General features: G+C 50.9%; 4 protein-coding genes and 1 pseudogene across 21 annotated transcripts; 2 read left to right on the forward strand and 3 right to left on the reverse strand.

The window, feature by feature from the left end:
- Positions 1-1,094: 1,094 nt before the first annotated feature.
- Positions 1,095-10,376, reverse strand: Mmp11 (matrix metallopeptidase 11). 3 transcript variants are annotated; one of them, NM_001306184.1, is made up of 9 exons: positions 10,208-10,376; positions 6,154-6,383; positions 5,221-5,364; positions 5,003-5,136; positions 4,622-4,863; positions 4,285-4,501; positions 3,294-3,551; positions 1,833-1,989; positions 1,096-1,364 (listed from the first exon to the last, which is right to left on the reverse strand). In NM_001306184.1, the coding sequence occupies exons 1-8, from the start codon at positions 10,325-10,327 to the stop codon at positions 1,856-1,858; spliced, it is 1,479 nt and encodes a 492-aa protein (NP_001293113.1). In that variant the 5' UTR covers positions 10,328-10,376; the 3' UTR covers positions 1,096-1,364; positions 1,833-1,855. The 3 variants fall into 3 exon arrangements, with proteins under 3 accessions (XP_017169314.1, NP_001293113.1, NP_032632.1); XM_017313825.2 differs by lacking the exon at positions 10,208-10,376 and adding an exon at positions 8,271-8,324 and having other exon boundaries at positions 1,095-1,989; NM_008606.3 differs by having other exon boundaries at positions 1,096-1,989.
- A 627-nt stretch (positions 10,377-11,003) lies between these two features.
- On the forward strand, positions 11,004-15,624 carry Chchd10 (coiled-coil-helix-coiled-coil-helix domain containing 10). Its single transcript, NM_175329.4, has 5 exons — positions 11,004-11,372; positions 13,289-13,878; positions 14,112-14,319; positions 15,181-15,328; positions 15,449-15,624. The coding sequence occupies exons 2-5, from the start codon at positions 13,838-13,840 to the stop codon at positions 15,466-15,468; spliced, it is 417 nt and encodes a 138-aa protein (NP_780538.2). The 5' UTR covers positions 11,004-11,372; positions 13,289-13,837; the 3' UTR covers positions 15,469-15,624.
- On the reverse strand, positions 15,593-18,546 carry Gm867 (predicted gene 867). Of its 13 annotated transcripts, none has more exons than NR_153332.1 (7): positions 18,438-18,546; positions 18,268-18,294; positions 17,805-17,891; positions 17,594-17,712; positions 17,280-17,354; positions 17,036-17,205; positions 15,597-16,230 (listed from the first exon to the last, which is right to left on the reverse strand). NR_153332.1 is itself a non-coding variant. In NM_001277132.1 (7 exons), the coding sequence occupies exons 2-6, from the start codon at positions 18,290-18,292 to the stop codon at positions 17,063-17,065; spliced, it is 456 nt and encodes a 151-aa protein (NP_001264061.1). In that variant the 5' UTR covers positions 18,293-18,294; positions 18,438-18,546; the 3' UTR covers positions 15,597-16,230; positions 17,036-17,062. The 13 variants fall into 13 exon arrangements, 12 of the variants coding, with proteins under 12 accessions (XP_017169506.2, XP_006513864.1, XP_006513865.2 ...); NM_001277132.1 differs by having other exon boundaries at positions 17,587-17,712; XM_017314017.2 differs by lacking the exon at positions 18,438-18,546 and having other exon boundaries at positions 15,593-16,230; positions 17,587-17,712; positions 18,268-18,341.
- Positions 18,547-20,897: 2,351 nt separating this feature from the next.
- Vpreb3 (pre-B lymphocyte gene 3) lies at positions 20,898-27,531 on the forward strand. 4 transcript variants are annotated; one of them, XM_030245072.1, is made up of 2 exons: positions 20,898-21,164; positions 27,017-27,522. In XM_030245072.1, exons 1-2 carry the CDS (start codon positions 21,092-21,094, stop codon positions 27,334-27,336), a joined length of 393 nt encoding a protein of 130 aa, XP_030100932.1. In that variant the 5' UTR covers positions 20,898-21,091; the 3' UTR covers positions 27,337-27,522. The 4 variants fall into 4 exon arrangements, with proteins under 4 accessions (XP_030100932.1, XP_030100933.1, NP_033540.1 ...); XM_030245073.1 differs by having other exon boundaries at positions 27,056-27,522; NM_009514.5 differs by lacking the exon at positions 20,898-21,164 and adding an exon at positions 26,174-26,283 and having other exon boundaries at positions 27,017-27,531.
- Gm16221 lies at positions 23,042-24,351 on the reverse strand (annotated as a pseudogene).
- Positions 27,532-27,730: the final 199 nt, after the last annotated feature.

The raw sequence follows: 27,730 nt of genomic DNA on the forward strand, positions 1-27,730 counted from the left end.
CCTGGTCTGTGCCTCTGCCCGCCTTGGGGCATAACAGCCCCGAGAGAAGACAGTGCTTCTGGAACGTGTCCAAGCAGTCCACCCCCTGTTGAACAGAGCCGTGACTCCAAAATGTTTAATGTTTATTGTAGCACTATTACAGGAGCTTAAGTTATAGCCTAGCCTAGGTAGCTATTCAACAATAGAGGAATGGATGAAGAAAATGTAGTCTAGGCTGGGTGTGGTGGTGCAAGCTTTTAGCTTCAGTTCCAAGACAGTCAGGGATATGTTGAGCAACTCTGTCCCAGAAAACAAAAAAGAGTGTGAAATGTGTGTACATGTGTTTTTTGTTTTTCAGCCACAAAAGTGAAATTACATTGTTTTCAGGAAAATGGATGCAACTAAGATATCATATTAAACAAATCAGGCCAGTCTCAGAAAGACAAATACGTTTTCTCTCATTTGTGCTTTCTAGATTTTCCTTAGATACATAAAATATGTATTCCACAGAACATTAAAGTAAAAGTGACATTGTGTATGGGAGCAAAGGGACTAACAACCTAGTGTAGGGGAGGTGGGGGCATGGTGGGATGTGCAAAATACAAACACTTCTCTGAAAGCAGCAGGACAAACAGTGGCCAGCTTCATAAGGGTCAGTCTAATGAGACTGCAATTGTGACTGGGGTCATGATGAAGGAGATGTTAAAGAACTAGGAAAGGCTGTGGTAACCAGGAGTTTGCCCACTGATCTCACAGCCATGGGAACCAGAGGGTTAAGGGCCAGGGGTGGCTCACACTTTTAATCCCAGAACTCCAGAGTCATAGGCAGGCAGACCTCTGTGGGTCCCAGGACAGTCAGGGATGTATAATGAGACCATGCCTCCCTCAGCTCCCACCCCCAGTAGTTAGGCATGATCTGATAAAATGATACTGCTTTTGCTGAGACAGCCAGTCAGTTAGAAAGCCACTGTGGGTATACCTCTATTTGTTCAGGAATGGGACAGGAGAGACTCTAAATATGGGTCCTAGCCCCAGGGAAACAGTCTTGGGGCACAAAGGCTCTAACCCTTACTCCCAAATCTTGACTGCAAATTGCAAAGAAAAACAGACAGGCGCTTAGAAAACACTCATGTTTAATGACAGTCTTGGCTTTTTTGGGTTTTGTTTTTTGTTTTTTTAAAAAAGTCTTTATACACTGTATACACATGTACATGGCTTAGAGGGTACCTGTGCTAGGAAGAGGGCCCCAGAAAGAAATGGCCTGGGGCAAGGCTGTGAGGTATGTGGGGCCTTTGAGGTTCCGTGTCTCTGGGAGGAAGCAGCTGCCTCCTTGGCTGGCTGTGTACCTTTTGGCCTGAGTTCCAGGAAGCACTTGTCTGAATCACCTGCCAGAATATGATCAGTTCACTATCTCTCCAGAGCTGACTTACCAGGAAAGATACTGGTCCAGTTGCTTAGCAGGGGCAGCATGGTACCCTGGGCATCTCATTACCAACACCACTCCCAACAGGAACCTCATTGCAGGTGATTCCTGAGTTTGTGTGGGGGTTCTACTTTGAGGGACAGAGATGGAGACCTTGGGCAACCAGGCTGACTGTGGATTATTGGTAGCTGAAATATTGCCAGCCCAAAACCTCCCTTATTTTTAAGTAACACCAAAGCCTTTGCCTAGTCTGAGACAATTGTTGGCAGGTGACCATGACCAGCATGGTCGTTCCTACAAACAGTGGCTGCACCCCAACCCACTCCCCTGAGGAGACATAGGCCCTGTCTGTCCCATGCCTGAAGCCCAGAGCCACAGATATGGCTGTGGGTCTCTTACATGATCTAAGTGCCCTGGCAGGAGTCAGTACCCCTGAATGCATCCAAAGTGTTGTCAGCGGAAAGTATTGGCAGGCTCAGCACAGTCAAAGAAGTCAGGACCTACGGGGCGAGGAAAGCCTTCTAGGACCTTCACCTTCACGGGATCAAACTTCCAGTAGAGATGGCCACGAAGGAAGTAGGCATAGCCTGAAAAGAGAAGGACATCAGTCAGCCAGTGGATACTAAGCTCTGCACGAGCCTAGGGACACACACCATGCAGGCCTTGGTCACTAGTGAATTCTTTGGGATCTGCCGAGCTAGGCATGGTAGCTTCGTGTCTGTACTCCCTGGACTCAGAAGGTAGAGGCAAGAGGATAAGGAGTTCAAGGGCATCCTTAGCTACATACTAAGTTTGAGGCTAGCCTGGACTACAAGAGACCCTGCCTTCAAAATAAATAAGTTGCAGACTCCAGAGCTGGCTTTACTACAGCCTTCTTTCCCTCTGTCTGTCTGTCCACAGGGTCAGGTCCAGTCGGTACTGGGAACCTCAGCTCACTTCCTACCTTTCAGGAAAGTGAATATTGCCCCTGCTACAAAGCTCCCCCTTCTGTCCACACCACAGAAGGCAGTCCCAGAGATGGAGAGCCAGAGGCTACTCAAAGTAGTGCTCCCAGTGTTGGGAGGCACAGAAGCAGAGGAGAGTCGCAAGCAGGAGAGTTCTCTGCACTTAGGACTCAGCCTAGTGGTTCAGTGGTTGGGAGCAGGGACTAACAGGGACAGTACCATTGTTCATCTGGTATGTTTAGTGACCTTCTTGCCCATTCCTCTTGCCCCTCTGACACTATGCTGGTAAGAGCTGTTAAGGTCAGGCATGGTGGTGCACACCTTCCATCCCAGGCAGATCTCTATGAATTCAAGCCCAGCTTGGTCTACAAGGCAAGTCCCAGGTGAGCCAGAGATATGTAGTAAGACCATGCCTCAGACAAAAAGAACTGTGCAGGCCCAGCTTGGAGAGAGCTCGTGATGTCAGAAGGCTGTTCTGAGACCTACTTGAGACATGTAAGGAGTGTGGTACCGTGCCTGAAGCATTGTCTACCCTTGGTAAGTCCTGGCTGTGGCCAAGGGACCTGGGCAAGTCCTTAGACCTCTCTGGCCTTCTATTTCAGTTTTTTAAAAAAGATTTTATTTATTTTATGAATATAAGTATACTTTAGATGTCTTCAGACACACCAGAAGAGAGCATCAGGTCCCATTACAGATGACCGTGAGCCACCGTGTGGTTGCTGGGATTTGAACTTGGGATCTCAGGAAGAGCATTCAGTGCTCTTAACCGATGAGCCATCTCTCCAGTCCCCCCACCCATTTCATTTTTAATATGGGGCATAACACTGATTGGCCACCAGGACAAAGGATCTGTGGTGATAAGCTGGGCCATATGAAGTTGGGGGTCGGGGGGAGGAAGCAGGATGACAGCCACTCACTCCCCTCCAGCTACCTTACCCTCAACTCACCCTCAGCATCCTGGAAGGCAGCATCAATCTCAGAAGGTACCCCTCGCCAGTCAGTGGAGCGCCGGGGCACGGGATTGTCCACTCGCTGGGTTCTGGGGTGGAAACGCCAATAGTCTCCACCTCGGAAGAAGTAGATCTTGTTCTTCTCAGGACCCCAGACCAAGGCGGCATGAACTGGGGACCCTTGCAGGCCCAGCTTGGAGAGTGGTGCAGGGCCTAGGACTGGCTTCTCACCATCATATACCCAGTACTGAGCACCTGCCAGAGAGGGGATGTTGCCAGGAGCTGCCAAGTCACCACTGCCAACCCCAGTCACTGTGGATCTGCTCGGCCACCACCAGGGACTCTCCCTGCCTGTTTCTTTTGACTGCAGAACATTGCTGGCCAGTAGTGCTTTCTCAGCATCCCGAGCCCAGAGGGATGTTAGAACTAGCTGGGATGAGCTGGGTTGAGGACAAAGATAAGCTTAGGTTCAGTAAGCCCAAATTAAGGTTATTCTGGTACCCATTGCAGATGTTTGCTGACCACCCCGGGGTCCCAGCCCCTGTAGCCCATGTCCCTTGGCTGCTTTGGAATACATATACAGGGTTCCCATGCCTCACCTGTGTTTATGAAGTCCTGCCACCTGGAGCGTTCTAGGTTGTCACCTCTGCCAGATGAGAGTTGAAATCACAGGCTCCAGGGTCGCTATGCCTAGATCCGTTTTCTGCTCTGCTTTTTTCAAGCTTCACTCCGTAAGTGAATCATTCTGCCCCTGAGCCTGAGTCCTCATCTCTAAGCCCCACCCCACATAGAAGTGCGCAGCCACAGTGGTGCAAGACCTTCAGCGCTTCTCTGATCCCAAGAGCTGCCACCTCCGAGACTCTCAGCTATGCCTAAGGAGCGAGCCCCACTCTCTCCTGGCTCTAAGTCCTCAGGGCACTGTCTCCCTACCCACCGTGTCCCTGAGTCCTCTGTCACTATTCCTGCCTGACTTCCAATCCTCACTCACCTTGGAAGAACCAAATCTGGCCCTGGGCATCCTCAAAAGCTGCATCCACAGGGCTGGGCAGTCCTTGCCAGTGCCGAGAGGCCAAAGCAGGATACCCGGGCTGCAGTCGCCCACTGCGCAGCCTCCACACAAAGCCTGCCTTGAAGAAGAAGAGCTCTCCTCGGATGGTGGAAACCGCGTCGAAGGAAGTCTCACAGACATCTGGCGGGGTTTCCGGCTGCGGTGGAATAGAGGAGCCAGAATAGAGCACATACTGGAGCCATAAGACCGGCAGGGCTGCAGGGGGAACGGGGGAGGAGGTGGGGTCTCACCTCTGTCTTCCCACCCTCCTCCTTACCTCCAGCAGTGCAATCTCATTGGTATCTGTCCCAGCCTGGGAGCTCAAAGTTGGGGCGGGGGAGGTGGGGGCCATCTGGGGCCGCCCATAGAGGTGCTGGATGCCCCTTCGGTCATCTGGGCTAAGGCTCAGAGGGTAGCGGAAGGTGTAGAAAGGGGACATGAGGGCCTTAGCTGCTGTGGTGTGTTGTAGCCCCAGAACATGGCCAAATTCATGAGCCGCCACTTGCAGCAGGTCAGTTCCTGGAAAGTGGGAGTGAGTGAGTTAGCGAATGCCACCGCTTGCCACCAGTAGCCTGATTAATCTCTAGACCCCACCAGTTTAAGTGCTCCTTAGTTGCCTCATCTGGAAGATGGGTCTACAGTACACATACGCACATACCCTGGTTGTCCCCAATAGTCCAAGTTTCATCATAGTCAAAGTGGACATCCCCTTCTCGGTGGGTCTTAGGGAAGAAGGCATGGGCCAGGATGCCCCCAGGCCCGTCAAACGGCAAGTTGTCACCATGCCAGTACCTGGGGGTGGGGGTGGGGGACACAGTTAGAGGCTGCTGACAACGGGGATGTGCTCCCAGAAAGGTCCCAGGCCACGGGTTTCACCTGGCGAAGTCGATCATGATGTCAGCGCGTCCCTCGTGCACCTCAGTGAAAGTGAGTGGGGTCACTTCACTCCATACCTGGAGGGCCTCTGCCACTGTCTGCCGGACTTGCTCCCTTACAAGCTGCCATGGGAACCGGAGGATCCTGGGGGGAGGGGGAGGGGCCTGGGCATGGGGCAAGGAAGCCCCTGAGGACTGAGGAGTCAAGCTTCCCCTGGAGCTGAATGTGGGGACGCATGCAGGAGGATGTCTATGAGTTTGAGGCCATCTTGGTTATTGTGTGAGAAAGCCCGACTGACTTGCTACCTCCCTTCAAGAAAGAAATGTCGCCTCTGGATGATCAGTTGGGTGTGTGTACTCAGGGCTGGAGCTAGGCAAGTCCTGGGCCTCAGGGTCAGGGAGCTGTTTCTGGATGTGTGGGTTCACCTTTGTATGGGGTTGGGTCTGTTTAGATATATACCCTGAGTGGGAAGGCTACAAGGCCAGGGGGGTCCCAGGATCTGACAGTACAACTCAGTGTGAGGAACTCTCAGGCTAAGTCTCTGCTTCCTCACCACCTGCTGAGGGCCTCCACATTACTTGTGTCCACCCACAAAAGGTCCACGTTGTTATGGTGGAGTTGAACAATCTACCAGAGCTGTGGCTTTGTCCTATTCACTATAGGGCCCAGGCCCAGGCCTTCTAGGTCTCTATTAGAGCCTGTGTGAAATCTTCCCCCAGGCATGAACTGAGGCTCCTTTGGCTACAAGAGAACATAATCTGTCTGTGTGTGTCTAGACTAAGGTTCCAAGTTCATGGATGGCTGGGGGGGGACGAGGGTCAGTGGGCATGCAGGTCTGTGTGTGGTGTGAATTTGGTCTTGGGCATCTCAGGATGAAGGTGTAAGGATAACATAGAGTCATAGAGTCTTGTTCCCCTGCCTTCTGGTCCCTACCTATAGGTGAGGTCTGTCTTCTCCCAGCGTCCTCCTGACAGGACGAAGCGCTTCTGTCGGTTCCGGGCATTCAGTACATCAGGCAGGTCGGGCACACCACATCGTAGAGGCCTGGAGCTACCGGCAGGACTAGGGACCCAATGAGACGCGGGGACAGATGTCAAGGTATTAGGCAGAGCTGCATGCAGGAGCCGAGGCCCTTTCTTCACAGGGTGATGACGGTGACTCTCCTGGGCAAGAAAACAAACAAACAAACAAACAAACAAAAAATGATGCAAGAGTCAAGTCAGGCTAGGCATTGGTGGTGCATGCCTTTAATCCCAGCACTTGGGAGGCAGAGGCAGGCAGATTTCTGAGTTCGGTTCGAGGCCAGCCTGGTCTACAAAGTGAGTTCCAGGACAGCCAGGACTATACAGAGAAACCCTGTCTCAAAAAAGAGTCAAGTCAGATTTCAGATCCCCAGGGCCCAAGGTTTGAGATATAGTTCTTTAGCAAAGCATGCTTAGCCCAGCCCCCTCTGGATTGCTGGGCAAATGGAGGAGCTGAAATATACGCTGGCACAGAGCTGGGTTCATCAGCCTGAGTGAGGTTAATTTCTGACCTCTGACTTTCCTGACCCCGTTCCAAGGCATCACACTCTCTCCTCCTCCTGCCCTGCTAGAGGGCCCTGGGCTGTCTGTCACCAGCTCCTGTTGATCTGGCTAAGGAGGTCTAGATGGGACCCATTGAGACTACAGAAACATGTGTTTAAGGAAGCCCTGACTGCATTCTCCGCATCTACCCAGGAAGCTTCTGAGCATGCTTCGCCGGCATGGAGGGGCTGCATCCAGCATGCAGCCTGCAGCCCGGCCCTTGGCTTCCTTACCTAACAAATGGGTATAGGACTCCCAATAAGTGTTGTTATGAGAACCCAAGGTGATACGTGTTGAGCATTTAAGGCATGGGACTTAGGCACCGAGTAACTCAGGTTTCTTTTATATGTACGTGCGATGCTGATAATTGAATCCAGGGCACACTGCACTTGTACTCTACCTCTGAGAGGCACCCTACCCATCTGAGGCCCCAGTTCTGAGACACTTTGCCCACTCCCTGACAGGTCTATGACCTGCCCCTTTAATGCAGGGAGGGTAGGGACAACCACTTCCCATCCTGACAATATCTCAGGACCACAGGTGGCAAACTTTTCCCCTATTCTCCCTCAGGGGAAGTGATTCCAAGTCTCCTTTGTTTTTTTTGGTTTTTTTTTTGGGGGGGGGTTTACAAAGCACCGGTTGCCTCCCAGGTAATGTGCACAGGTAATCATTGAAACAACTTGGGGACCCCTGAAGTGTCACAATGAAGAAGAGGTGGACCAGGTTGTATATGACCAGCCACAGGGCCTGTCCAACCTGGCCAGCAAGACAGAGTCCTCTTCTCAACTCTCTCAGGGGGAGTCAGTGACCCTCTCAAAGAATGGTAGGGTGCTGTCAGCCCCCAAAACCCCAAAGTCCAGCCTATCAGCTTGGGCCCTCTTCTCTGCCACCCAGTAAAACTGGGAAAGATAATGGACATGAACAACCCTTCCCATCTCCACCATGGTCCCTTCAACATCCCTCCCCGCCCCATGAGGCATTGAGGTCATTGCCAATAGCTCTGAGCTTCTGAAAGCTGAATTCTATTCCATGGTGACCTGAACAACAAGTCACTATCTTCACTGGGCTTCAGCTTCTCCGTCTGACAGATGTCAACCGTGGGAGAAGAAGGAGCTGAGAGACTCCCTGTAGACCCTGCAGCAGCCCAGACTCAGGGCAGCTCCTTCCCAGACTCTATCCGCGTAGGCCCTCCACTGCCTCCCACACTTAGGAATCTCCTCTTCCCAAGTTCTCAGTCCTCCTGGGACTTCTAGGATTTAATGAGGGAGACTGGTAAGCTCAGAGAACCCCTGGTCTCATCTGTAGCCAGTAAGAGTTTGGGGAACAGTCATTATTCTAAATTTATCCTAAATCTCCAACATCCCAGAGCACAAATCCGAGTCCAGAGAGGTTAAAGACTACCCCACCCCCCCCAACCCCCGACTCCCGGGATCGCACAGCAAACCAGACAAGAGCTGGGGTTTACCGCCTCTCCTCAGAGCTTACCCGTTCCCCGCCAGCTTGGCTCATCTCCAAGATGCACATTCCTAAGCAGCATTTATGTTTCTAGTGCATTCCCTCTTTCTTAGCTAGCACCCTTCCTCTGGCCTGTCCCCTGTAAGGGACCTGACTCACTCTGCCCCACCCTCTGGTCTGGAAGCTGCCAATAGGAAGCCTCAGGCACACTCAAGGGACTCTTGGCTGACCCATTCTCCTGGCCTATCTTAGACCCTCAAGGTCAGTCCTAGGAGTGACTCCCAACCCAGACCATGGGGAGGAACCTAGTGGAAGGTAGTTAAGAAAGGAGCCCCAGACTAGGAAACCACTGGGGAAGATCAAGCGGTCCCTTCCTGAACCTCAGTTTGCTTTTGGTCTAATGGGGATGAAACAGGTCAGTAGTAGGTATCCGTGAGAGGCAACGGAGCAGGAGATAAGGAAACAGCCCAAACCATACACGCAACTGATACACAGACCACCCTTGTGCTTCTGCCTAACCCCTTCCCACCCATCCCTACTAGCTCCAGAAGGAAGGGCAGCTTCCCTGGCTGCTAGGTGGTGGATTTTTCACAAGCTGGGGGCTGGGGTGAATAAATATTTACCGAGCTCTTTTGGCCCCGCCGATGGCAGTCTAGGGATAAAAGCGTTAGAGGTGACCAACCCTTTCTGCGCATCTAAAGTGTGACAGATCCTCGGCTCGGATCCCACCCCAGGCTTGCCCCCCCAAGCCCTGTACAAGCAAGCATTGGTGTGGTTTGCCTCGTCTTTTATCCTAAATGCCCAACAGGAGGTACCGGTGCTCTTTCCTGCTTTGCCCCCTTAGTAAGAAGTCAGGAGAAGTGCAATTCTCGAAGGCATGAGTTCTATCGCTGGCTTCTGCGGGGGTGGGAGTGGGTGGGGGTACGGATGGGGGGAGGGAGGGGATTAACGACTGCGCTCCGCTCCGAGTTCTAGAACAGGGAACTCCATGTTTTGCTTGAGGAGGTCCTGATCCACAATACCCACTCCCCTTTCCAAACCCTTTCTCTTCCAGTGTGCAGCAAAACTGGCAGATGGATTGGTATGGCTGGACCTGTCCTGGGACACCTGCCTATCATACCTTCCTCCCATCCATCATTCCTTGAGCTGGCCGGCTGCCTTAGCTGGCTACTGAGGGCACGGTACCCCGTGGGCATTGTAGATCTGTAGTGGTTCCAGCTCCAGCCCCAGCACAGCTTAGTCTCTACTCTGACAGGTGCCTCAGAGACCAAGCTGGAAGAAGGATGCAGCCATTGGGACACACAGGCTGGGAAACCCTCAATCTCTCTTCTTCCCCTTTGCCTCTTTGCACCCCCTTTCCTTTCTCTTCTTCTTTATGCTTTTGTTCCCCCGGTGCTCCCTTCTATTCTGACTGCACCTGATGCTCGCACACACTATCTCTCTCAGGTGCATTTTCTGTCGGCTACCAGGACTCCCAGACTTGTCTCCTGCAAGCTGGGGCACCTCTCTCAACTTGGGCCCCATTTTCTCCTTCCTAGCTCTTCCTTTATTCTCCATCCACGGTACACACCTTGCAGGGGTGCTTACTGGAACCACACACCCGGAGGCTGCCCCTTTTTGCTCCCCCCTCCCCCCAGACTTGCTTTGCTTCATTCCAGTGATGAACAAGGGGCCTTGGCATCCACTCCCTCTGCTACCTCTATCAACACACACTCCAGCATCCCTAGCTGGGGGCTGGAGAAGCCGGTCTCCAAACTGAGTTCAGCGCAGAGACGCGTCTCACCAGCTCCACTTGCACACTGCCAACCACGGGAAGCTCATTATAGTACGCTCAGAGAGACCCAGAAGGCATTTCGGGGACAGACTGCACTAGGGTAGCCAGGGAGCTCGCTTGGTGGGTCAAGCTCAGCCAGTGGGCCCAGCCCGCGTGCCCAGCCCTCCCTCGGGGAGGAGTGGCGGGCACTCACCGGTGGCCTGGCCCGGGCCATCAGCGGCGACGGCAGGAGCAGCAGCAACAGGAGCAGCAGAGGCAGCGGGAGCAGGAGGACGCGCGAAATCGCGCGGAGGAGACAGGCGGCCCGTGCCATCCGCCCCGGGGCTGCTGGGCCTGCTGGGCCAGGCCGGGCCGCCGCCCCTTATAGCATTCGCCCCGCCCCCGCCGGCGCCGGGACCGCACCCCCCACCGCCCCGCCTCCCCCTGCCTTTTGTTCTAAACTCAACCGGCCTGCAGCAGCGGTCTGAGTTAGGGAGGAGTGCCCGGAGGGGCTGGGTCCCTTAGAACTAGTGAGAGCCGGGGAGAGCTCAATTCTGCTCTCCAGCCCCACTTCAGAAGTCTCATCCTTCGCCAGGTCTCTCCATGGTGGCTTGACTTGTTTTAGCCTGTGGCAGGTGGTCAGATCCCCAATCTAAACAGCCCTAGCTAACAGGAAAGTGGTACAATAGCTCTTGCAAGGAGCGGACTATTGAAATGTGACCTCAGGGGAAACTGAGGCATATGGCGGAAGTTGGCCAGTCCCCACACCTTAAAACAAAACAGAGACGGGTCTGGAAAGATGGATCAGTGGTTAGGAGCACTTGTTGCTCCTGCAGAGAAACCTGGCTCCCGTTCCTAGCACCCACAGGGTGGCCATCTAGGAACTGATGCCTTCTTCTGACCTCTACTGACACTTGGCACACGCTGATGCAAATGGCTGATGCAAATGCGCACACTTAACAATTTCAGACCAGAGGCAGTCAGCGAGGATCTTGGAGGGAGGGACCAGATTTTTTCTCTACTAGCAGGCAACTGGGTCAGTTGGCTGGGAGGAAAGGGTCAGGGATGTTTGAGTTGGACACTGGAATCTCAGGTTGTTCCCTGGCCGGGGGGCACACTAGCCAACAGGCTTTTCCTGACCAGTCAGGCTCAGCCATCTGAGACAGGGACAGAATCACATCTGAGAGGGAGGTCTACGTGCTGAAAACAGTTCAACTACTCTAATCTCTGCAGCGAGTGTCCAACTGTGCAGTGTTCCCTCTTGGATGACAATGGCTCTACAAGGCACTGCAGGCCTCTTCCACCAGGCCTTCAGCTCTCTTCTGAATTCTGGTGGGCCAGTGGGGCCCTGAGCTGCTGCAAAGTAGGGGCAGAGAGTGGTAAGTTTTACTTGGCCATCTGCAATCTTTTAAAAAGCCTCACCTTTTAAAGGCTGCCATTCCTTCCCGTCGTCCTTCCTCCCTTCCCACCCACCCCTCTTTTCTTTTTTTTATGACAGAGTCTCTCTCTCTCTCTCTCTCTCTCTCTCTCTCTCTCTCTCTCTCTCTTTTTTTTGACAGAGTCTAGTATGTGTACATGTAGCCCAGGCAGGCCTCCAACTCAAGATTCCTGTCTTTGCCTATTCTGACTGATAGGACTGCAAGCATGTATCATCATAGCTAGAATTTCCAGGTCTGGTTCAGACTCATCTCAGCAGTGTTGGTCAAAGAATCATAAAATGGATGAGGCATTCATAGTCCTACCCTCCACCCCCAAGAGTGGGTTTCTCTGTGTAGCCCTGGCAATCCTGGGACTCTGTAGAGTAGGCTGGCCTTGAACTCAGAGATCTGCCTCTATTAAAGGCATGCACCACCATGCATAGCATTTTAAAAATAAACTCTTCATTGGATGCATGCCTTTAATCCTGACATTTGGGAGACAGAAGCAAGTGGATTTCTGTGGGTTTGAGACCAACCTGCTCTACAGAGTGAGCCAGGCTATATGAAGATCCTGTCTCAACAAAAGAACCCCCAAACCCTAAAACATTTATTTGTGCAACCTAAACAGCCTTCAGTGTTGCCAGGGATGCACGACTATTTTCTGAGGAACTTGCAGCTTATCAGCCAGACCCCCCACCCCCCCCACCCTCCACTTCCCACCCCCTTACCCCCCAACCTGCCCCATTACCCCACATTACCACACTTAGTAGAGGATCTGGAAGGTGGGCTAGCCACGGAGGCCCACAGAAGGGGTTGAAGCTGGAAGAATGTTACCACTTGCCTACTGGATACAAGGTAAGCAGAGGCCAAATAGATAAGCCAGTGGGGTCTGCTCAAGCCTGCCCCCCCCTTTTTTTTTTTAATTTTCTACAACAGCACATTTTTTTAAAAGATTTATTTATTTATTATATGTAAGTACACTGTAGCTGTCTTCAGACACTCAAGAAGAGGGCATCAGATTTCGTTATGGATGGTTGTGAGCCACCATGTGGTTGCTGGGATTTGAACTCGGGACCTTCAGAAGAGCAGTCGGCACTCTTAACCACTGAGCCATCTCGCCAGCCCCCTGCCCCCCCTTTTTTAAAAGATGTATTTATTTATTTCGTGTATGTGGGTACATTGTCGCTGCCTTCAGACACACTAGAAGAGGGCATCAGATCTCATTATAGACAGTTGTGAGCCACCATGTAGTTGCTGGGAATTGAACTCAGGACCTCTGGAAGAGCAGACAGCTCTCATAACCACTGAACCATCTCTCTCCAGCCCCAGTCAGTGCTCTTAACAGTTAAGCCACCTCTCTAGCCTGAGTCTGGCATTTTTTTAAAGGAAAGAGTGGCTTGTCTTTTACCTACTCACCTCACCAAAAAGTCTATCCTGCAGATGGGTGGTGATTCCACTTGGGAGGAAAGCTGAAGTCTTAATGAAAGAGGCCTGCTACAGAGGCTGCTTAAAGAAACCAGGTTTGGGACACCTGAATGGGCAATGCATGGTCCTGAATAGTTTTGACCCCTGTTGCTGAGGCATTTGAATTGTTTGTGCCAAGTGATCTCTGTTGTCACAGTAAAATAAACACTGAAAGAAGAGGAGAAAGAACTCAAGGCCCCCTGTGCCCTTTCTACTCTGGCCAAAGGTTATTATTATTTGTTTTATTTTGTTTTGTTTTGTGGGAGACAGTTCTGTGTAGCCCTGGAACTCAGTCTGTAGACCAGGCTGGCCTCGAACACACAAGATGCACCTACCTATACCTGCCCCCCCCCCAAGTTCTGGGGTTACAGGTGTGTGCTCTTTTAACCTTTTTTTTTTTTTTCTCTCTCCAGAGGTTATGGCATGATCCCAGCCAAGGTCTCTGAGGAAAAGTCTGTGAAAACCGAGTTCCAGAGGACAGGGAAGGGCCTTTGGTGATCCTGGGATGGTTATTTTCAAACTCTGTCTTGTGATGGGTCTCAGAGAACACAACCTGGCCTGCAGTCTCCATTCGCTTCTCCGCTGGCGGTCTATGTGTCTCTTTCTTTCCTCCTGGGCTCGTGGCAAACCCCTATTGCATTGCTTGAGTTCTGACAGAAAGACCTGCCCTCGCTGCCCCGTGCCTAACTAAGCCTTGGGCTTTCCAAAGCTGACCGGTGTCCCCAGGACTCGCGTAGCTCCGCCCTGCACTGGGATAGCTCCGGAGCCCTAAATCCAGGAGGTTAATGGAAGGGCGAGCTTTGGCCCCTCCCATTTGGAGGGCGTGGATCAGAGGCCCCGCCCCAGATCCCGCCCATTTCACCTGACTCTAAGGACGCTGCCGTGTTAGTTGCCCGGCACTGAGCGAGCGGCTGCTACGGTCCACGCTTCTTACTCAGCTCCAACTTGATCCCACCGCAGTCATGCCTCGGGGAAGCCGCAGTGCGGCTGCCAGGCCGGTCAGGTGAGAGAGAGAGCGACAGGGACCCCGTGGGGTCGGGTGAGGGAAACGTGGGTGCTCTCCCAAGGGCGTCCGCAGAATGACCTTGGAGTCTGCTGCGCCATGTTGGCTGGGGGGTGGGGTGGGAGGACGGGGACGCAGAAGCGTGAGTCTAAACGAGGGTCCCACTGGACCCTGGAGTAGAGGGGTTTATTCCCGGAGCATTAACCTTGTTTCTCTCCTCTTGCTTCCTGCAGCCGCCCAGCCCCGCCTCCTGCGCACCCACCACCCTCAGCGGCCGCCCCGGCACCTGCCGCTCCCGGCCAGCCGGGTCTTATGGCTCAGATGGCATCCACCGCCGCAGGCGTAGCCGTGGGCTCAGCTGTAGGGCATGTCATGGGTAGCGCCCTGACCAGTGCCTTCAGTGGGGGAAATTCAGAGCCTGCCCAGCCTGCCGTCCAGCAGGTGAGCGGGAGGACTCAAGAAACGGAGGCAGGATTCACACATGGTTGCATAAGGAGCTGCTTAAGAGTCCAATGAGGAGTGGCCCAATGTATTCAGAGTTGCCTCAGACCCAGGATTTTGAGGGTCCTAACCCTCATGGTCGTTAAATCTACTGTCACTCGCTGGAAAGCTCGCCCAGCCCTCATTTGAAGGCAAAATATCTGACTGTCGGAGACTGACATGCACTAGATCTATTTTTTTAAAGATATATTTATTTATTTATTATATGTAATTTAACTGTAGCTGTCTTCAGACACCCTAGAAGAGGGCATCAGATCTCATTACAGACGGTTGTGAGACACCATGTGGTTGCTGGGATTTGAACTCAGGACCTTCAGAGCAGTCGGTGCTCTTAACCACTGAGCCATCTCGCCAGCCCCCACTAGATCTTTTAAGAGGGAGACCTCTCAAGATGGGTACAAAGACTTGTCCAAGGACGCCTAACCCTAGCGGAGCGGGGAAGAGATGCAGTATTTCCCAAAGCCCTCATTCTCACCAAAGCCCAGCCTGTCTTCATAGTATCTGTTCCCTGGTGACCTGTGCCCCACAAGGGTGCTGCCACTCCCCACCAATCTTGAGCCCAATCCAAATGCTAGTTAGCAGTGTTTGAGTCCTAGGTCAGGAGAATCCGTGTGGCACGAGCCAGGAAAGTGTTGTAACTTGGGGTAGTCTAGCCCTGGGTCACTCAACCTGCCTTAAACTATACTTGAAACATCCCTAGCTAGGGCTAGGGAGTCGGGAGAGACAGGAAGCCTCCAGCTTTGGCACTTACTTGTGGGTACCACTTTTGAGCTGACAGTTGCCTCTTGTGCTCTTCCCCAGGCCCCTGCCCGGCCTGCCTCTCACCCCCTGCAGATGGGGCCCTGCTCCTATGAGATCAAGCAGTTCCTGGACTGCTCCACCACTCAGAGCGACCTAACCCTGTGTGAGGGCTTCAGCGAGGCCCTCAAACAGTGCAAATACAATCACGGTGAGCAGTCATTTTGGTGCATGTGGGGGTGGAGGGGTGGACCCTTCGGTACCTGCGCGGGCTGGCAGGCTGGCGAGCTGATCGGCTGATCAGCGCTTTGTGCTGTGGTTCCCTCCACAGGTCTGAGCTCCCTGCCCTGAAGAGGCTGTGGGCCTGCTCATCGCCTAACCCCTCACCGACAGCTTGATGGAAAGGAGAGGTTCCATGTGACTGGGAGTAAGGAAGGATCGTTCTCACCCCGCAGACTAACAGGAGACATAATTATTCAATTAAAAAGTTTACTTTAGACCACAGCCTGCTGTGTGCCCATTTACTGCCCTGTTGGCTGGCGGGGGGGGGGGGGGGGGGGCAGGATCAGGGGAGATAGGGGAACAGCTATCTTGTTAATGTGCTATGCCTCATCTTTGCGGAGGTGGGAGAGAGGATGTGGGAGTTGGGGATCTTGTTATAGAACCCTGAGCTGTCCTTGAACCTCTGGGATGGGAGGAACTCCTATCTGTCTGCATTGTGGATAGTCAAGGACACTCCTAAGCAGGGAGACTGGAGAGGTATTTGCAAGTGGTCCCCTGGGACCTAAAACCTCAAGAGGAGCCTATTGTCTCTGCCCACAGGAACATCTGTGTCTTTTCTCTTCTTATTTTGTCCTTGAGTTCTTTTTTCTGCACTCAAATGGGGTGGGGTGGGGATCTCAAGCGCTCGGGGAGTGGGGGGGGGGCAACTCTCACATCCTGTCTGTGACCTTTCCCTTCTTGCTGATGTAACTTCTTAGTAACCGCCAGATCCTGGAAGAGGAGTCCTGCTGGATTGCTGTCTGTTTGCAGTTGATCATAAAGCAGAGGTCAGGGCCAGTCCCCTTGGATTCAAGTCCAGCTTGGCTGTGGTGTACCGGCTCATAGAACCTGCTGGAATGGAAGCAGGCCCTTAAGACCACAGCTCAGAAAAAAAAAAAAAAAAGACACAGCTCAGATTGCTTCATCGTACAGTCGCTACGTTCACTGAGTTCAGTCAACAACATGCATTGAACACCTACTGTGTGCTAGGCTGGAGAAACGTGGGCCAGCTTCCTAAACGCAGAGTATGTGTGCCTTTAGGATGCTGATAGTCCAGCAATACTGTGGGGTTTTATCTCTGGTTACAGTCCTGGGTGTGTCTCTGTGTGAAAGTCAGTAAAGATCCCTTTTGGATTTTCCTGGGTTCCCCTACCTTTTTCTTTTTCTCTTTCTTTCTTTCTTTCTTTCTTTCTTTCTTTCTTTCTTTCTTTCTTTCTTTCTTTCTTTCTTTTTTTTTTTTTGGTTTTTCGAGACAGGGTTTCTCTGTGTAGCCCTGCTGTCCTGGAACTCACTTTGTAGACCAGGCTGGCCTCGAACTCAGAAATTCGTCTGCCTCTGTCTCCCAAGTGCTGGGATTAAAGGCATGTACCACCACCGCCTGGCAAAATCTTTATTTATCTATCTATCTATCTATCTATCTATCTATCTATCTATCTATCTATCTATCTATCTATTTATTAATGTATGCATGTATTTAGAGATAGGACCAACTAAGTTGCTCAGGCTATCTGTCTGTCTGTCTGTCTGTCTATCTATTTATTAATGTATGTATGTATTTAGAGATAGGACCAACTAAGTTGCTCATGCTGTCCTTGAACTTACTCTATAGTCCAAGCAGGCTTCAGATTTCCAGTCTTGCCACTCAGTTTTCCCCTACCTTTTCTGTACCTGGCTCTGGCTCCAGTTAGCGGTTTCTAGATGATAGGGAGGTCACCCTTCGAGACCTTGAAGGTGGGGGACCTTGTTCCCGGTGGCCACGTCGAATGCCCGTGCGTCTTCTCTGACTATTGCTTGTGGTTGGAAAGCCAGAGAGGCAGCACAGCTCCTCTGGAAGGCCCAGGAAATCCTGTCACTGGGAGGTGCACAGATGTGTCCCCACCCAAACTTACCTTAATACTCACCTGCTAACTCTGGATACTGGTCATCCAGGTTGTCCAGGAGTGACTCATAGTGAGTAGGGGTCCCATCTTTCCCTTCTACAGAGTACAGAGAGGACAAAGGGTCCTAGACCATCTGCAGGTCCCCATAATATCCTTTAATTCTGTATCTGTTTCCTGGCCCAGGCCGGGGGATAGGACAAGCACTGGGTAGGGGTGGTTGGGGACAGGGCCCAGCCAAAGCTGAGGCTAAACAGGATCTTAGTTGGTCTGTGCCCTGCTGTCCCTCCCTTATAGTGTAACATACAAAGGGGTCTTAGGCCCCACTTACTAATGACCTGTACCAGGACATAGGTCACTTGTTCCTGTATCAGGGAACAGGCCATGGATGGGGCCTGAGTGGTCTCCTCTTCTAACTTCACCAAGTGCCCATCTTCAGCCAGGAGGGCAATGGTTCCTGGGAAGACATGGACAGGCAGTATCCTGGCATGGGACCCCAAACCCTCCCCTCCCCCCACCCCATCCCCCAGTCCTTTCAGGTCTTCTCACCTCCTGGGGGAACCCGAGCTTTCTGTTTCAGATGCACCGTGAAGTTCAGCAGGTTGCACCAGGGGTTCACCAGCTCCCGGCAACCCGCTAAGGGAGGGGCGGAGATGAATCAGCAGAAGTGACAGCCGCCTCCTCCAACTAAAAGAACTCCACTCCCACACCCAGAGACACCACTGGGATTATGGGCTAAGACTCAGTTTCGGGCCCAGTCCCCTTGGCAAATGCTTCTCAGACTACAGACTCTTCCGTCCATCTCCTGCTGTGTAGAAGGTTGGGGACCACAACTGAAGTCCTCCCCAGACTCTGGCCCTATTTCTTGTTCTTTCCTCTTGAGAACAGCTTTCTCACCTACCCATCCCCCGTCCCAGTCTGTATCCCTCCTTCCTAGGTCTCTAGGGTAGAGGGAGATAGAACTCCTGAGCATGGCTCCTAAGTACGGTTTAGGGACGGGAACTCTGCTTACCTCCAAACATCACAGTGATAAACATCCCTGTAGAAGGAAGGAGACATATCATGGAGCTTTGAACCTCCTGCTGCTGCCCCTTTTCCAGTCTCCACCCAGGAACCATGCATGTGAGTTTTGCTGCATTAGGTAGGCTTGGCTCCTGGCTCTCTGGTCTGGCCCCTGCTCACCTACTGGCTCAGCTAGTCCAAGACCACTGGCCTCTTCTTTCTTCTGCTGCTTTCTGGGTGCCAGCAGCTCCCTGAGCTTCCAGTGGTCTCCATGACACTGGGAGCTGCCAAGACATCTAGGCAGGAAATGCTTTTATCCTCAGTATCCTGGTAACTGGACCTACGGGGCGGACCTTCAAGTGACGCTCTGGTCAGACCCATAGCCTGGGCTCCAGACTGAAGTCCCTAGGTGTGGTGGTATGAATATGCTTGGCCCAGGGAGTGGCACTATTGCGAAGCGTGGCTTTGTTGGAGGAAGTGTGTCACTGTCAGGGTGGGCTTTGGAGACTCTCCTCCTAGCCCTGTGAGAGACAGTTTGCTCCTGGCTTCCTTTGGATGAAGATGTAGAACTCTTTAGCTCCTTCTCCTGTGCCATGCCTGCCTGGATGCTGCCATGCTTCCTGCTATGGTGATAATGGGCTGAACCTCTGAACCTGTAAGCCAGCCTCAATTAAATGTTGTCCTTAGTAAGAGTTGCCTCAGTCATAGTGTCTGTTCACAGCAATAGAGACCTAACTAAGTCACTAGGATACCTGGATACTGTTTCAGAGGCTGTGTTTCCTACCAGGGAGAGACAGTTTGTAGGCTGCAGGGATGTGGGCGCCCTCGCCAATCACTGAAGGCCCTACTAACAATGGCCTCTTCCCATGTGACTTTTGTTCCACCCTCCCCCAACCCACTCCCACCCCTAGCCTTCCAATTATCTTCTTTTGTTCTTGTTTCTTTTTGTCTTCTCTCATTATTCATGTTTATAGAGGTAGAATTTACATTCCCCTTTGGAGTGTTTTTAAGTCAGAAACAGTTAGTTACACTTGCTTATTTTATGTATGTGATTTTGACTTTGTACACATGCCTGCGGGTTAGCTCCTTCTACCCTTAGTAAAGACAAGCTCCTTAACCCACTGAGCCATCTCCTTGGCGCTGTTTTCTACTTTTGACAGATCTGTAGTGACCTTATCCAGGGCACAGAGCGTTTCCATCATCCCTTTTCCACTGGTGACTCTCAGAAATTGTGAGAATAAAAATAACCCTTAACTGGCCACAGGGGCGCACGCCTTAAATCCCAGCACTTGGGGGTGGGAGGAGGCGAAGGCAGGCAGAACATTGTGCGTTCAAGGCCAGTGTGTAATACAGAGGGAGTTCAAGGACAGCCAGGACTACACAGAGAAACCTTGTCTTGAAAAACAAACAACAACAAACCCAAAGAAATAAAATATAAAAGAAAGGAAAGAAGGAAGGAAGGAAGAAAGGAAGGAAGGAAGAGAGAGCTGGAGAGATGGATCAGCAGTTAGGAGCACTGACTGCTCTTCCCAAGGTCCTGAGTTCAAATCCTAGCAACCACATGGTGGTTCACAACCTTCTGTAAGGAGATCTGACGCCCTCTTCTGGTGTGTCTGAAGACAGCTACAGCGTACTTCTATATAACAATACATAATTTTTTAAATTAGATATTTTCTTAATTTACATTTCAAATGTTATCCCCTTTCCTAGTTTCCCCTCTGAAAATCCCCTATCCTTTCCCCCTCCCCCTGCTCCCCAACCCACCCACTCCCACTTCTTAGTCCTGGCATTCTCCTATACTGGGGCATAGAACCTTCACAGGACCTAGGGCCTCTCCTCCCATTGATGCCCGACTAAACTTCCTCTTGCTTCAAGCCTCCTTGAACAGCCCCCAGTTTGCTACCTACTGCACACATACAGCATGCGGATCCCTCCTGTAGTGTTATCTTAGTCCCCCAAGTCCCCTTCATCTTTAGAGAATCTTTCTGCTCTTCAGGTTCACATGGTCACCCCTCCTCCCTGGCATCCACGGCTGCTTCCTCAGCTATGTATGCAGCTGTAGCCATGGGTCCCTCTTTGTGTACTCTTTGTTTGGTGGTTTAGTTCCAGGGAACTCTAGGGGTACTGATTAGTTCACACTGTTGTTCCTACTAGGGGGCTGCAAACCCCTTCAGCTCCTTGGGGAGTTTCTCTAGTTCCTTCATTGGGGACCCTGTGCTCCATCTAATGGATGACTGTGAGCATCCACTTCTATATTTGTCAGGCACTGGCAGAGCCTCTCAGGAGACTGCTATATCAGGCTTAATCTTGAAAGAAAGAAAGAAAGAAAGAAAGAAAGAAAGAAAGAAAGAAAGAAAGAAAGAAAGAAAAGTCTTTAGACTTTAGACTCCACCCTCCTACCCTAACTAACCTGGGTGGCTGTTGGTGGGGATTTTATACATGTGTGTCTAATGACAAGAGCTAACCACAAGACTGCCACACAAAGGCCACCCCGACCTTACAGAAATGCTCTTGAGAAGCCATCCACCCAGCAACTGTGTGTTTAGTCTTGGACTCGGGCCACCCTTGTTATCGATCCTTGTAGTCAAGGATTATCGTTTCAAAAACACCTTATGTAATCCGTTTCACCTTTGAAAACTTCCTCTTGCTTCAAGCCTTCCTTGAACAGCCCCCAGTTTGCTACCTACTGCACACACACAGCATGCGGATCCCTCCTGTAGTGTTATCTTAGTCCCCCAAGTCCCCTTCATCTTTAGAGAATCTTTCTGTTCTTCAGGTTCATATGGTCGCCCCTCCTCCCTGGCATCCACGGCTGCTTCCTGCTGGTCTTTGCGATGGCGTCCCATAAGTGGGCTCAGAGCATAGGGCCCATGGTACATGCTTTCTTCATGAAACCTGCTCCGGGTTGTGAGTATCTGCAGTCACTTCCCTTTTATTGCTGGGGGGTGCTCTGTCGTCTGGGAGTTCAGGAGGTTGGTGACCCCATTCACTTGCTGCTGTTTGAGAATTTGGGGAAACGATGAATGAAGTTAGTACAGACTTCTGTCTACGTGTCTCTGCGTGCTTGTGGGAGCAGTTTTCATTTCTTGGGAATGTCACAGGAAGAACTGCAGGGTCGTCTGGTGTGAATGTGTGCTCACCCTTTATAGGAAAGTGCTTGTGTATTTCCCAGTTGCATACTTGGTTTGCGTTGTCTTGTTTTCTGTCTTTGGTTGGCCCTGGGCCTCCTAGATCTATAGCTGGCCAGAAGTACCTACTTGTTATTTCTCGATACTAGTTAGTGTCCCTGCTATTCCCCTACCCCCAACACACACACACACACACATACACACACACACACGTGCACACACACACACACACACATACACACACACACACATACACACACACACACATACACACACACACACACACACACACACACACACACACACACACTCTTTTGTATCCAGGGACTCACAGATGCTAAGGGCTCTGCCACTGAGCTAATAACCTTAGCTATCAGCAATGCTGGCCTGCATTCACCATCCTATATTTTCCCATCTCTTTCCCCTCCTCCTTCCAGACTCTTCTGTCCTATGTTCTCACGCTTAACTCCACCCACCCCACCCCTTTTGAGTCCACCTCTGTGGTTATTCCTTTCTTGTTTTTTTTTTATTCGATTCCTCAATAGGAATTTCCTTTTCATAGGGTCGCCTCTCCTGTCTCTCTGCAGGCACATCTCTGGATGGGTAAGAAGGGGTCTGGCTCCTCCCTAGAGCTCCCCACTGACCCACTTTGTCCCTAGATAAACACTTTTTTTGTTAGCCTTGCTATTTCCATCTGGAAAAACAAAACAAAACAAAACAAACCCGGGAAATCCACATGGCGACTCAGCGGGTTGCTTGTGACTCTGATTACTTCAGCTTTCACAATCCTTTCTTGTTGTTACCGTTAACTGAGGCAGAGTTTTGTATGGAGCCCAGATGGTCTTGAGTCACGATGTTACAGAATTAATGTGTCTGTCTCCCTAGTGAGGAAACTGCTCCACTCGGAAGTCAAAGGCGGGTGGCAGGGAAAACTCCTTAATAATAGAGCAGGACTGGTTCCAGCTAATGTACAAAAGGGGCCCAGTCTCCAACAGAAAGACATCTTAACTTATATAGTTTCATGGCCCCAACATACACTTTAAGCAACTGTCACGTTTTACAGAGACTGAAATTCTAAGGTTTGGCTGTTGGACAAATGGAGAGATTCCAGTGTAAAATTGTTGCTAGAGTGATCACGAGACAGACCACAGCTGCTTTTCCTAGGCAGCTGGTAACTAAGGTCATTGTCCCTGGCTGGCAGAATTATGCTCTTCCTGATAAGAGACACAAGGTTTAACTGGGGACACCAGCCAGGGTCGCCTTCTCTAACCTACTGGGTAGATGCATGCTCTTGTAGCTATTTTAAAAGTAAGTTTATTGATAAATCCTTTACAACATCTTAAAAAAAGATTTATTTATTTTATATAGAAATAAAACACACTGCCTTACAAATGGTTGTGGGAATTGAACTCAGGACCTCTGAGCAGTCTGTGCTCTTAACCACTGAGCCATCTCTCCAGCCTGGTAAATCCTTTATAGCATCAGTTTATTTCTCTCATCTCCTTCAGTGTCATTCTTTTTTTTTTTTTTTTTTGGTTCTTCGAGACAGGGTTTCTCTGTATAGCCCTAGCTGTCCTGGAACTCACTTTGTAGACCAGGCTGGCCTTGAACTCAGAAATCCACCTGCCTCTGCCTCCCGAGTGCTGGGATTAAAGGCGTGCGCCACCACGCCCGGCTCTTCAGTGTCATTCTTGCTTCAGCCTGATAGTGCTTAGATTAGAAGTGGGTACCACCGTGCCCATTTTTTTTTTTTTAATTTTTAATGATGAAAACAAAAATATACCTAAAAGCAAAGGTTCTGAAGAAACCATTTGTTCTTCCCTGTCTTGTATCACTCACTCCTCAAACTTGACCTTGGCCTCCCGCTTGGCCTTGTTTCAGTGCTGGGTCCCTGAACACATCCTTGTTGACAACAGTCTTGTCTAAGGGGACATCCAGAGTGGTTGTTGTTACAAACTTTCACAAAGGACTTGATCTTGGATCGCTTGGCGATTTTCTTCTTTCCCATGGCAGCTGTCACTTTTCAGGGATAGTGGTCAATACCAGCCACCGGGGCATGGCTGTAAGGGCGGTCCAAGGTGCCATTGTCAACGTTCTTAATGATGACGGCTTTGTGTCCCGAGTAGCGTCCAGCCAGGACCAGCACCACTTTCCAGGGTGTCATGAATTTGCCCATTTCGACAGCAAGCAGCCAGCACCCAGCAGAAAGTAAAGAAGCCACAGTGCCCATCTTAAATGACTATCTCGGTACTCAGTACCCATCTTAAATGACTATCTCGGGACTCAGTACCCATCTTAAATGACTATCTCGGGACTCAGTATGCAGCAAGTACTCAGAACAGTACTGTAGAAGCAAGCAGCATCTGCAGAGCTCATTCACATATGGGGTATTGTGTGAGAATGGAACACAACCTAGCCGCTCTAAGTGTGAAGGCGGTGACACCCAGAGCCAGACTCTGGAAGGAAAGCCACGGAGGACCAGAGGGCTTCAGGCTCTGAGAGTTGCCATTTCCTGCTCAGTTCTCAGTCTCAGGTGGCCTGACCCTTCCTTCCACCTGAGATTAAGTCGTCAGAAAACAAAAACCAACCAACCAAACTCACTCGACACCAATAAGAATGTGCTTGAGCCGGGCGTGGTGGTCACATGTTTGATCCCAGCACTCAAGGTGAGAGGCAGGAGGAATTTTTGAAGTTTCACTAGTCCTGGTTGAAGAGTAGGCAGATCCTGGGTGTTTAACTAAGAAGAGAAGGGGGATAGATAATAACTGCAATGCATGTGTGATAAATCACACACAGCTATGAGAATGAACTCTATATTTCTGCACACATATGGATGATTTGTTATTGTTTTGAGGCAGGGACTCATTGTATAGCCTTGACTGTCTTGAGACTTATTAGGTAGCTCAGGCTAGCCTCTAACTCAGAGAGCCTCCTGCTTCACTGGGATTAAAAAGCTTGTGCCAGTGTCCCCCACCCTTAGCCCCACCTCCCTTCTCTTCTCTCTCTTGCTCTGGCCCCCACTTACCCCAGTTTTTTACTTTGTTTCTCATTAAGGGTGGTTGTGAGCCACCATGTGGTTGCTGGGATTTGAACTCATGACCTCCAGAAGAACAGTCTGTGCGCTTAACCGCCGAGCCATCTTTCCAGCCCACATGGATGGGTCTTAATGTTGTATGAAAGAAGCAAACATGAACAACACATACACACATTCTACTTAGAGTAAAATCTCTACACAAACAAAATTAATCTACTATGACAGATCCCAGAATGATGGTTCCGTTGGAGCTTGTGTTGGTCAGTTTTCTATCACTAGGACAACTACCTGAGGTGACCAGCTTATAGTGAGGGAAGGTTAGTTTTACCTCATAGGTTTGGGATGTCAGTCTATGGCACCATTGCTTCTGGGCCAGTGGCAAGGCAGCACATCATAACAGCATCGTGACGGAGAGTATGATGTGGGGCAAAGTCAGGGTAGGCCAGGTAGCAAGAGAGATCTGTGGTCCTTCTACACCTTAAAGGGAGTGGTCTTATTGATCTAAAGATGCCCCCACTGGGCCTATATCCCCAACATCGTCAAGCTGGAAACACTTGGGTGTTTTTCTCTCTGTCACAGCATCGGATGCCCATTAGAGATGGTTGCAAGGCACCATGTGGTTGCTGGGAATTGAACTCAGGACCTCTGGAAGAGCAGTCAGTGCTCTTAACCACTGTGCCATCTCTCCAGCCCAACACTTGGGTCTTTGTGAGGACATTCTAGAGCAGTGATCCTCAACCTTTCTAATGCAGCCACCCTTTAGTATCACCTCATGTTGTCATGAACCCCCAACCATAAAATCATAACTACATCATACCTGTAATTTTGCTACTGCTATGAACTGTTTTCTGATAGTATTGGGCAAAAGCGACCCCTTTCACGCAACCCTGAAAGAGGTCCAGACCCACAGTTTGAGAACTGCTGTTCTAGACCCAGACTATACCAGGGGTAGTGTATTAGTCAGGAGTCTTTAGAGTCACAAAACTTATGGAATGTCTCTCTATATTGAGGGAATTTATTGGAACGACTTACAGTCTGTAGTCCAACTAACCCAACAATGGTCAGCTGTGGATGGGAAGTCCATGGACCTGGTAGTTGCTCAGTCCCACTAGGGTAGCTATTTCAGCTGGCCTTCTGTATAAGCTGGAAGCCTGAAGTAGGCTCCAACAGATGTGCTGGCCAGTAAGTGCAAGCAGGTGAAGAGAGTGAGCCTTCCTTCTTCCAATGTCCGTATGGAGGCCTCCAGCAGAAGGTGTGGCCCAGATTAAAGATGTGTACCACCATGCCTGGATCTGGGACTTGCTTGTCCCAGGCTGACGCAGAGGTCTCCTTGCCTCAGTCTCCTGGGATTAACAGCGTGTACTACCTTGCCTGGGCCTAAGCTCTCCATGGCCACTATGGCCTCAAGATCTCTGAGCCAAATCCAGGTCAGAAATGTGTGTCTTCCAGCCACAAGATCTGAATCACAGGTGTGCCCTCCAATTCTGGATCATAGTTCATTTCAGATATAGTCAGTTGACCACCAGAAATAGTCATTACAGGTAGATATACACTAGGAAAGGGTATGAGAGGCTGTCTGGGGAATGCCAACTTCCTGCAAATGGATGTGAAGGGCTCTGATCTCCTGCTGGCTGAGATGCCAGGACATTTGGAAGATAGGGCCTGACCCTGGCCCCAGACACATGTGTCGTCCTTCAGTCAGTGGGCTGATTTGCATGCTCTATTGTGGTCCAGAGACTTCCCCATCCCTGTACTACAAGCATCCGGAGCACAGTACTGCAGAACTCTAGGTCGGCCTTTCTGCTTCTGGCCATGGCCTGCCCTGGTTGCCTGCCTCTGCTCCTGATAGGAACCTTTGTGGCAGGTACGGCACATCCAGGAACGAGGTGGGGGTTGGCACCAGCTCAGGGAAACTCATGCAAAGAAGTGAATCAACAGGGTAAGGGGGGTGGATCCTAGGAGAGGCATTGGGGTAGAGCAGAGAGCCGGCTGTAGGCAACTCTGTCCAGGACTAGGGGAAAGCCACTTTCCGTGTGGACCTTAGCTTCCCAATTTGTGGGTCTGCTTAGACTGTGGTCCTTCAGCGTCTCTGAGGAGAGGGCAACTTCTTGCCTTTGTTTCTCAGAGAGGAGGCTAATAAAGATGGGCAGCCCCCTGCTCCACAGATCCTTTAAGGCAATCCTCTGTGGCCAGCAGTTTGAAAGTCAAGGATGACAGTTAAGCATTCTGAGAGGTCTGGAGGGCAGTTACTTTGTAGCTGAGGTTGAGTTATTAGATTGAGGGGTAAGGGTAGAGAGAAGGAGGGTAGTAGGTACTAGGGGGACCTAGAAGGTCACACTTGAACACTAGGCTCTCAACTGAACATGGATTCTTGGAGACAGGACAGTAATGCTAATTTAGGGGTCACTTATTCACAAGCCCCCATTCACAGAGGAAACCGGAACGGTAGATGGAGCAAACTATGTCTCACAGAACCATCCAGGGCACTAGGCTCTGAAAAATATTTGGGAGTGGGAATCTTTGCAGTCTGATAAAATATTTGTAGCAAGGTAGGAAGGAGCCCAGGCTAGCCCTTAGTGGGTCTGTGTCTTTTTCAGTCTTTCAGCCAACTCTGACCCAGCCTGACGCGTTCTCAGTCTTCCCAGGCCAAGACGCTCATCTCAGCTGCACCATCAATTCCCAGCATGCCACCGCTGGAGATATTGGGGTGTCGTGGTACCAGCAGCAGCCAGGAAGTGCTCCCCATCTTCTCTACTATTACGCAGAAGAGGAACACTATCGGCCCGCTGACATCCCCGACAGATTCTCAGCTACCGTGGATGCAGCCCACAACGCCTGTATCCTCACCATCAGCCCCGTGCTCCCGGAGGATGATGCCGATTACTTCTGTTCCATCGCCCACACCTTTGAACCCTAGGGCTGGGTTGAACATCTTCTGTCTCCTAGGTCTGCCCCCTGACCTTGGGCCTCCTCTTTTTCTCTTAAGTCTTGCTTTCTTTCCTTCCTCTGTGAAATGAGTTAATAACACTCGACGGGTCAACCACTGTCCTGAGAACTGTGAGATCCTGTGTAAACAAATAAATAAAATAAATGTCAAATTGGAGGATGTGGAGGTTGGGATTTTGATGATTGTTGTCTAAAGAGGAAACACCTGAGACCCTTAGGGAATGTGGCCCAGCTTTGTCCCTATCCCTTAGGGGTTTAGCTTCCCTCCTGGCCTTCCAGTGACCTGAAGGTAGTGAAACAGGAACCAACACTTGCCACCCTCCCCCGAACCCCCGCCCCCAAGTCCTGCATGGCTGATTGTGGTC

Source organism: Mus musculus, chromosome 10 (assembly GCF_000001635.26).
Source record: "Mus musculus strain C57BL/6J chromosome 10, GRCm38.p6 C57BL/6J".
In the NCBI taxonomy this organism is placed as follows: domain Eukaryota; kingdom Metazoa; phylum Chordata; class Mammalia; order Rodentia; family Muridae; genus Mus; species Mus musculus.

Excerpts from the sequence above, each read along its gene's own strand:
- Mmp11 (NM_001306184.1), bottom strand. The coding sequence starts at position 10,327 with ATGGCACGGGCCGCCTGTCTCCTCCGCGCGATTTCGCGCGTCCTCCTG. Across the intron at positions 4,864-5,002 it reads GACTATTGGGGACAACCAGG|GAACTGACCTGCTGCAAGTG; the intron begins GTATGTGCGTAT and ends CCCACTTTCCAG. Across the intron at positions 3,552-4,284 it reads CCAGATTTGGTTCTTCCAAG|GTGCTCAGTACTGGGTATAT; the intron begins GTGAGTGAGGAT and ends CCTCTCTGGCAG.
- Chchd10 (NM_175329.4), top strand. The coding sequence starts at position 13,838 with ATGCCTCGGGGAAGCCGCAGTGCGGCTGCCAGGCCGGTCAG. Across the intron at positions 14,320-15,180 it reads CCCAGCCTGCCGTCCAGCAG|GCCCCTGCCCGGCCTGCCTC; the intron begins GTGAGCGGGAGG and ends GCTCTTCCCCAG. Across the intron at positions 15,329-15,448 it reads ACAGTGCAAATACAATCACG|GTCTGAGCTCCCTGCCCTGA; the intron begins GTGAGCAGTCAT and ends TTCCCTCCACAG.
- Gm867 (XM_030245148.1), bottom strand. The coding sequence starts at position 18,373 with ATGGTTCCTGGGTGGAGACTGGAAAAGGGGCAGCAGCAGGAGGTTCAA. Across the intron at positions 17,892-18,267 it reads TATCACTGTGATGTTTGGAG|CGGGTTGCCGGGAGCTGGTG; the intron begins GTAAGCAGAGTT and ends CCCCTCCCTTAG. Across the intron at positions 17,713-17,804 it reads AGCTCGGGTTCCCCCAGGAG|GAACCATTGCCCTCCTGGCT; the intron begins GTGAGAAGACCT and ends ATGTCTTCCCAG.
- Vpreb3 (XM_030245072.1), top strand. The coding sequence starts at position 21,092 with ATGGCGTCCCATAAGTGGGCTCAGAGCATAGGGCCCATGGTACATGCT. Across the intron at positions 21,165-27,016 it reads CATGAAACCTGCTCCGGGTT|TCTTTCAGCCAACTCTGACC; the intron begins GTGAGTATCTGC and ends TGTCTTTTTCAG.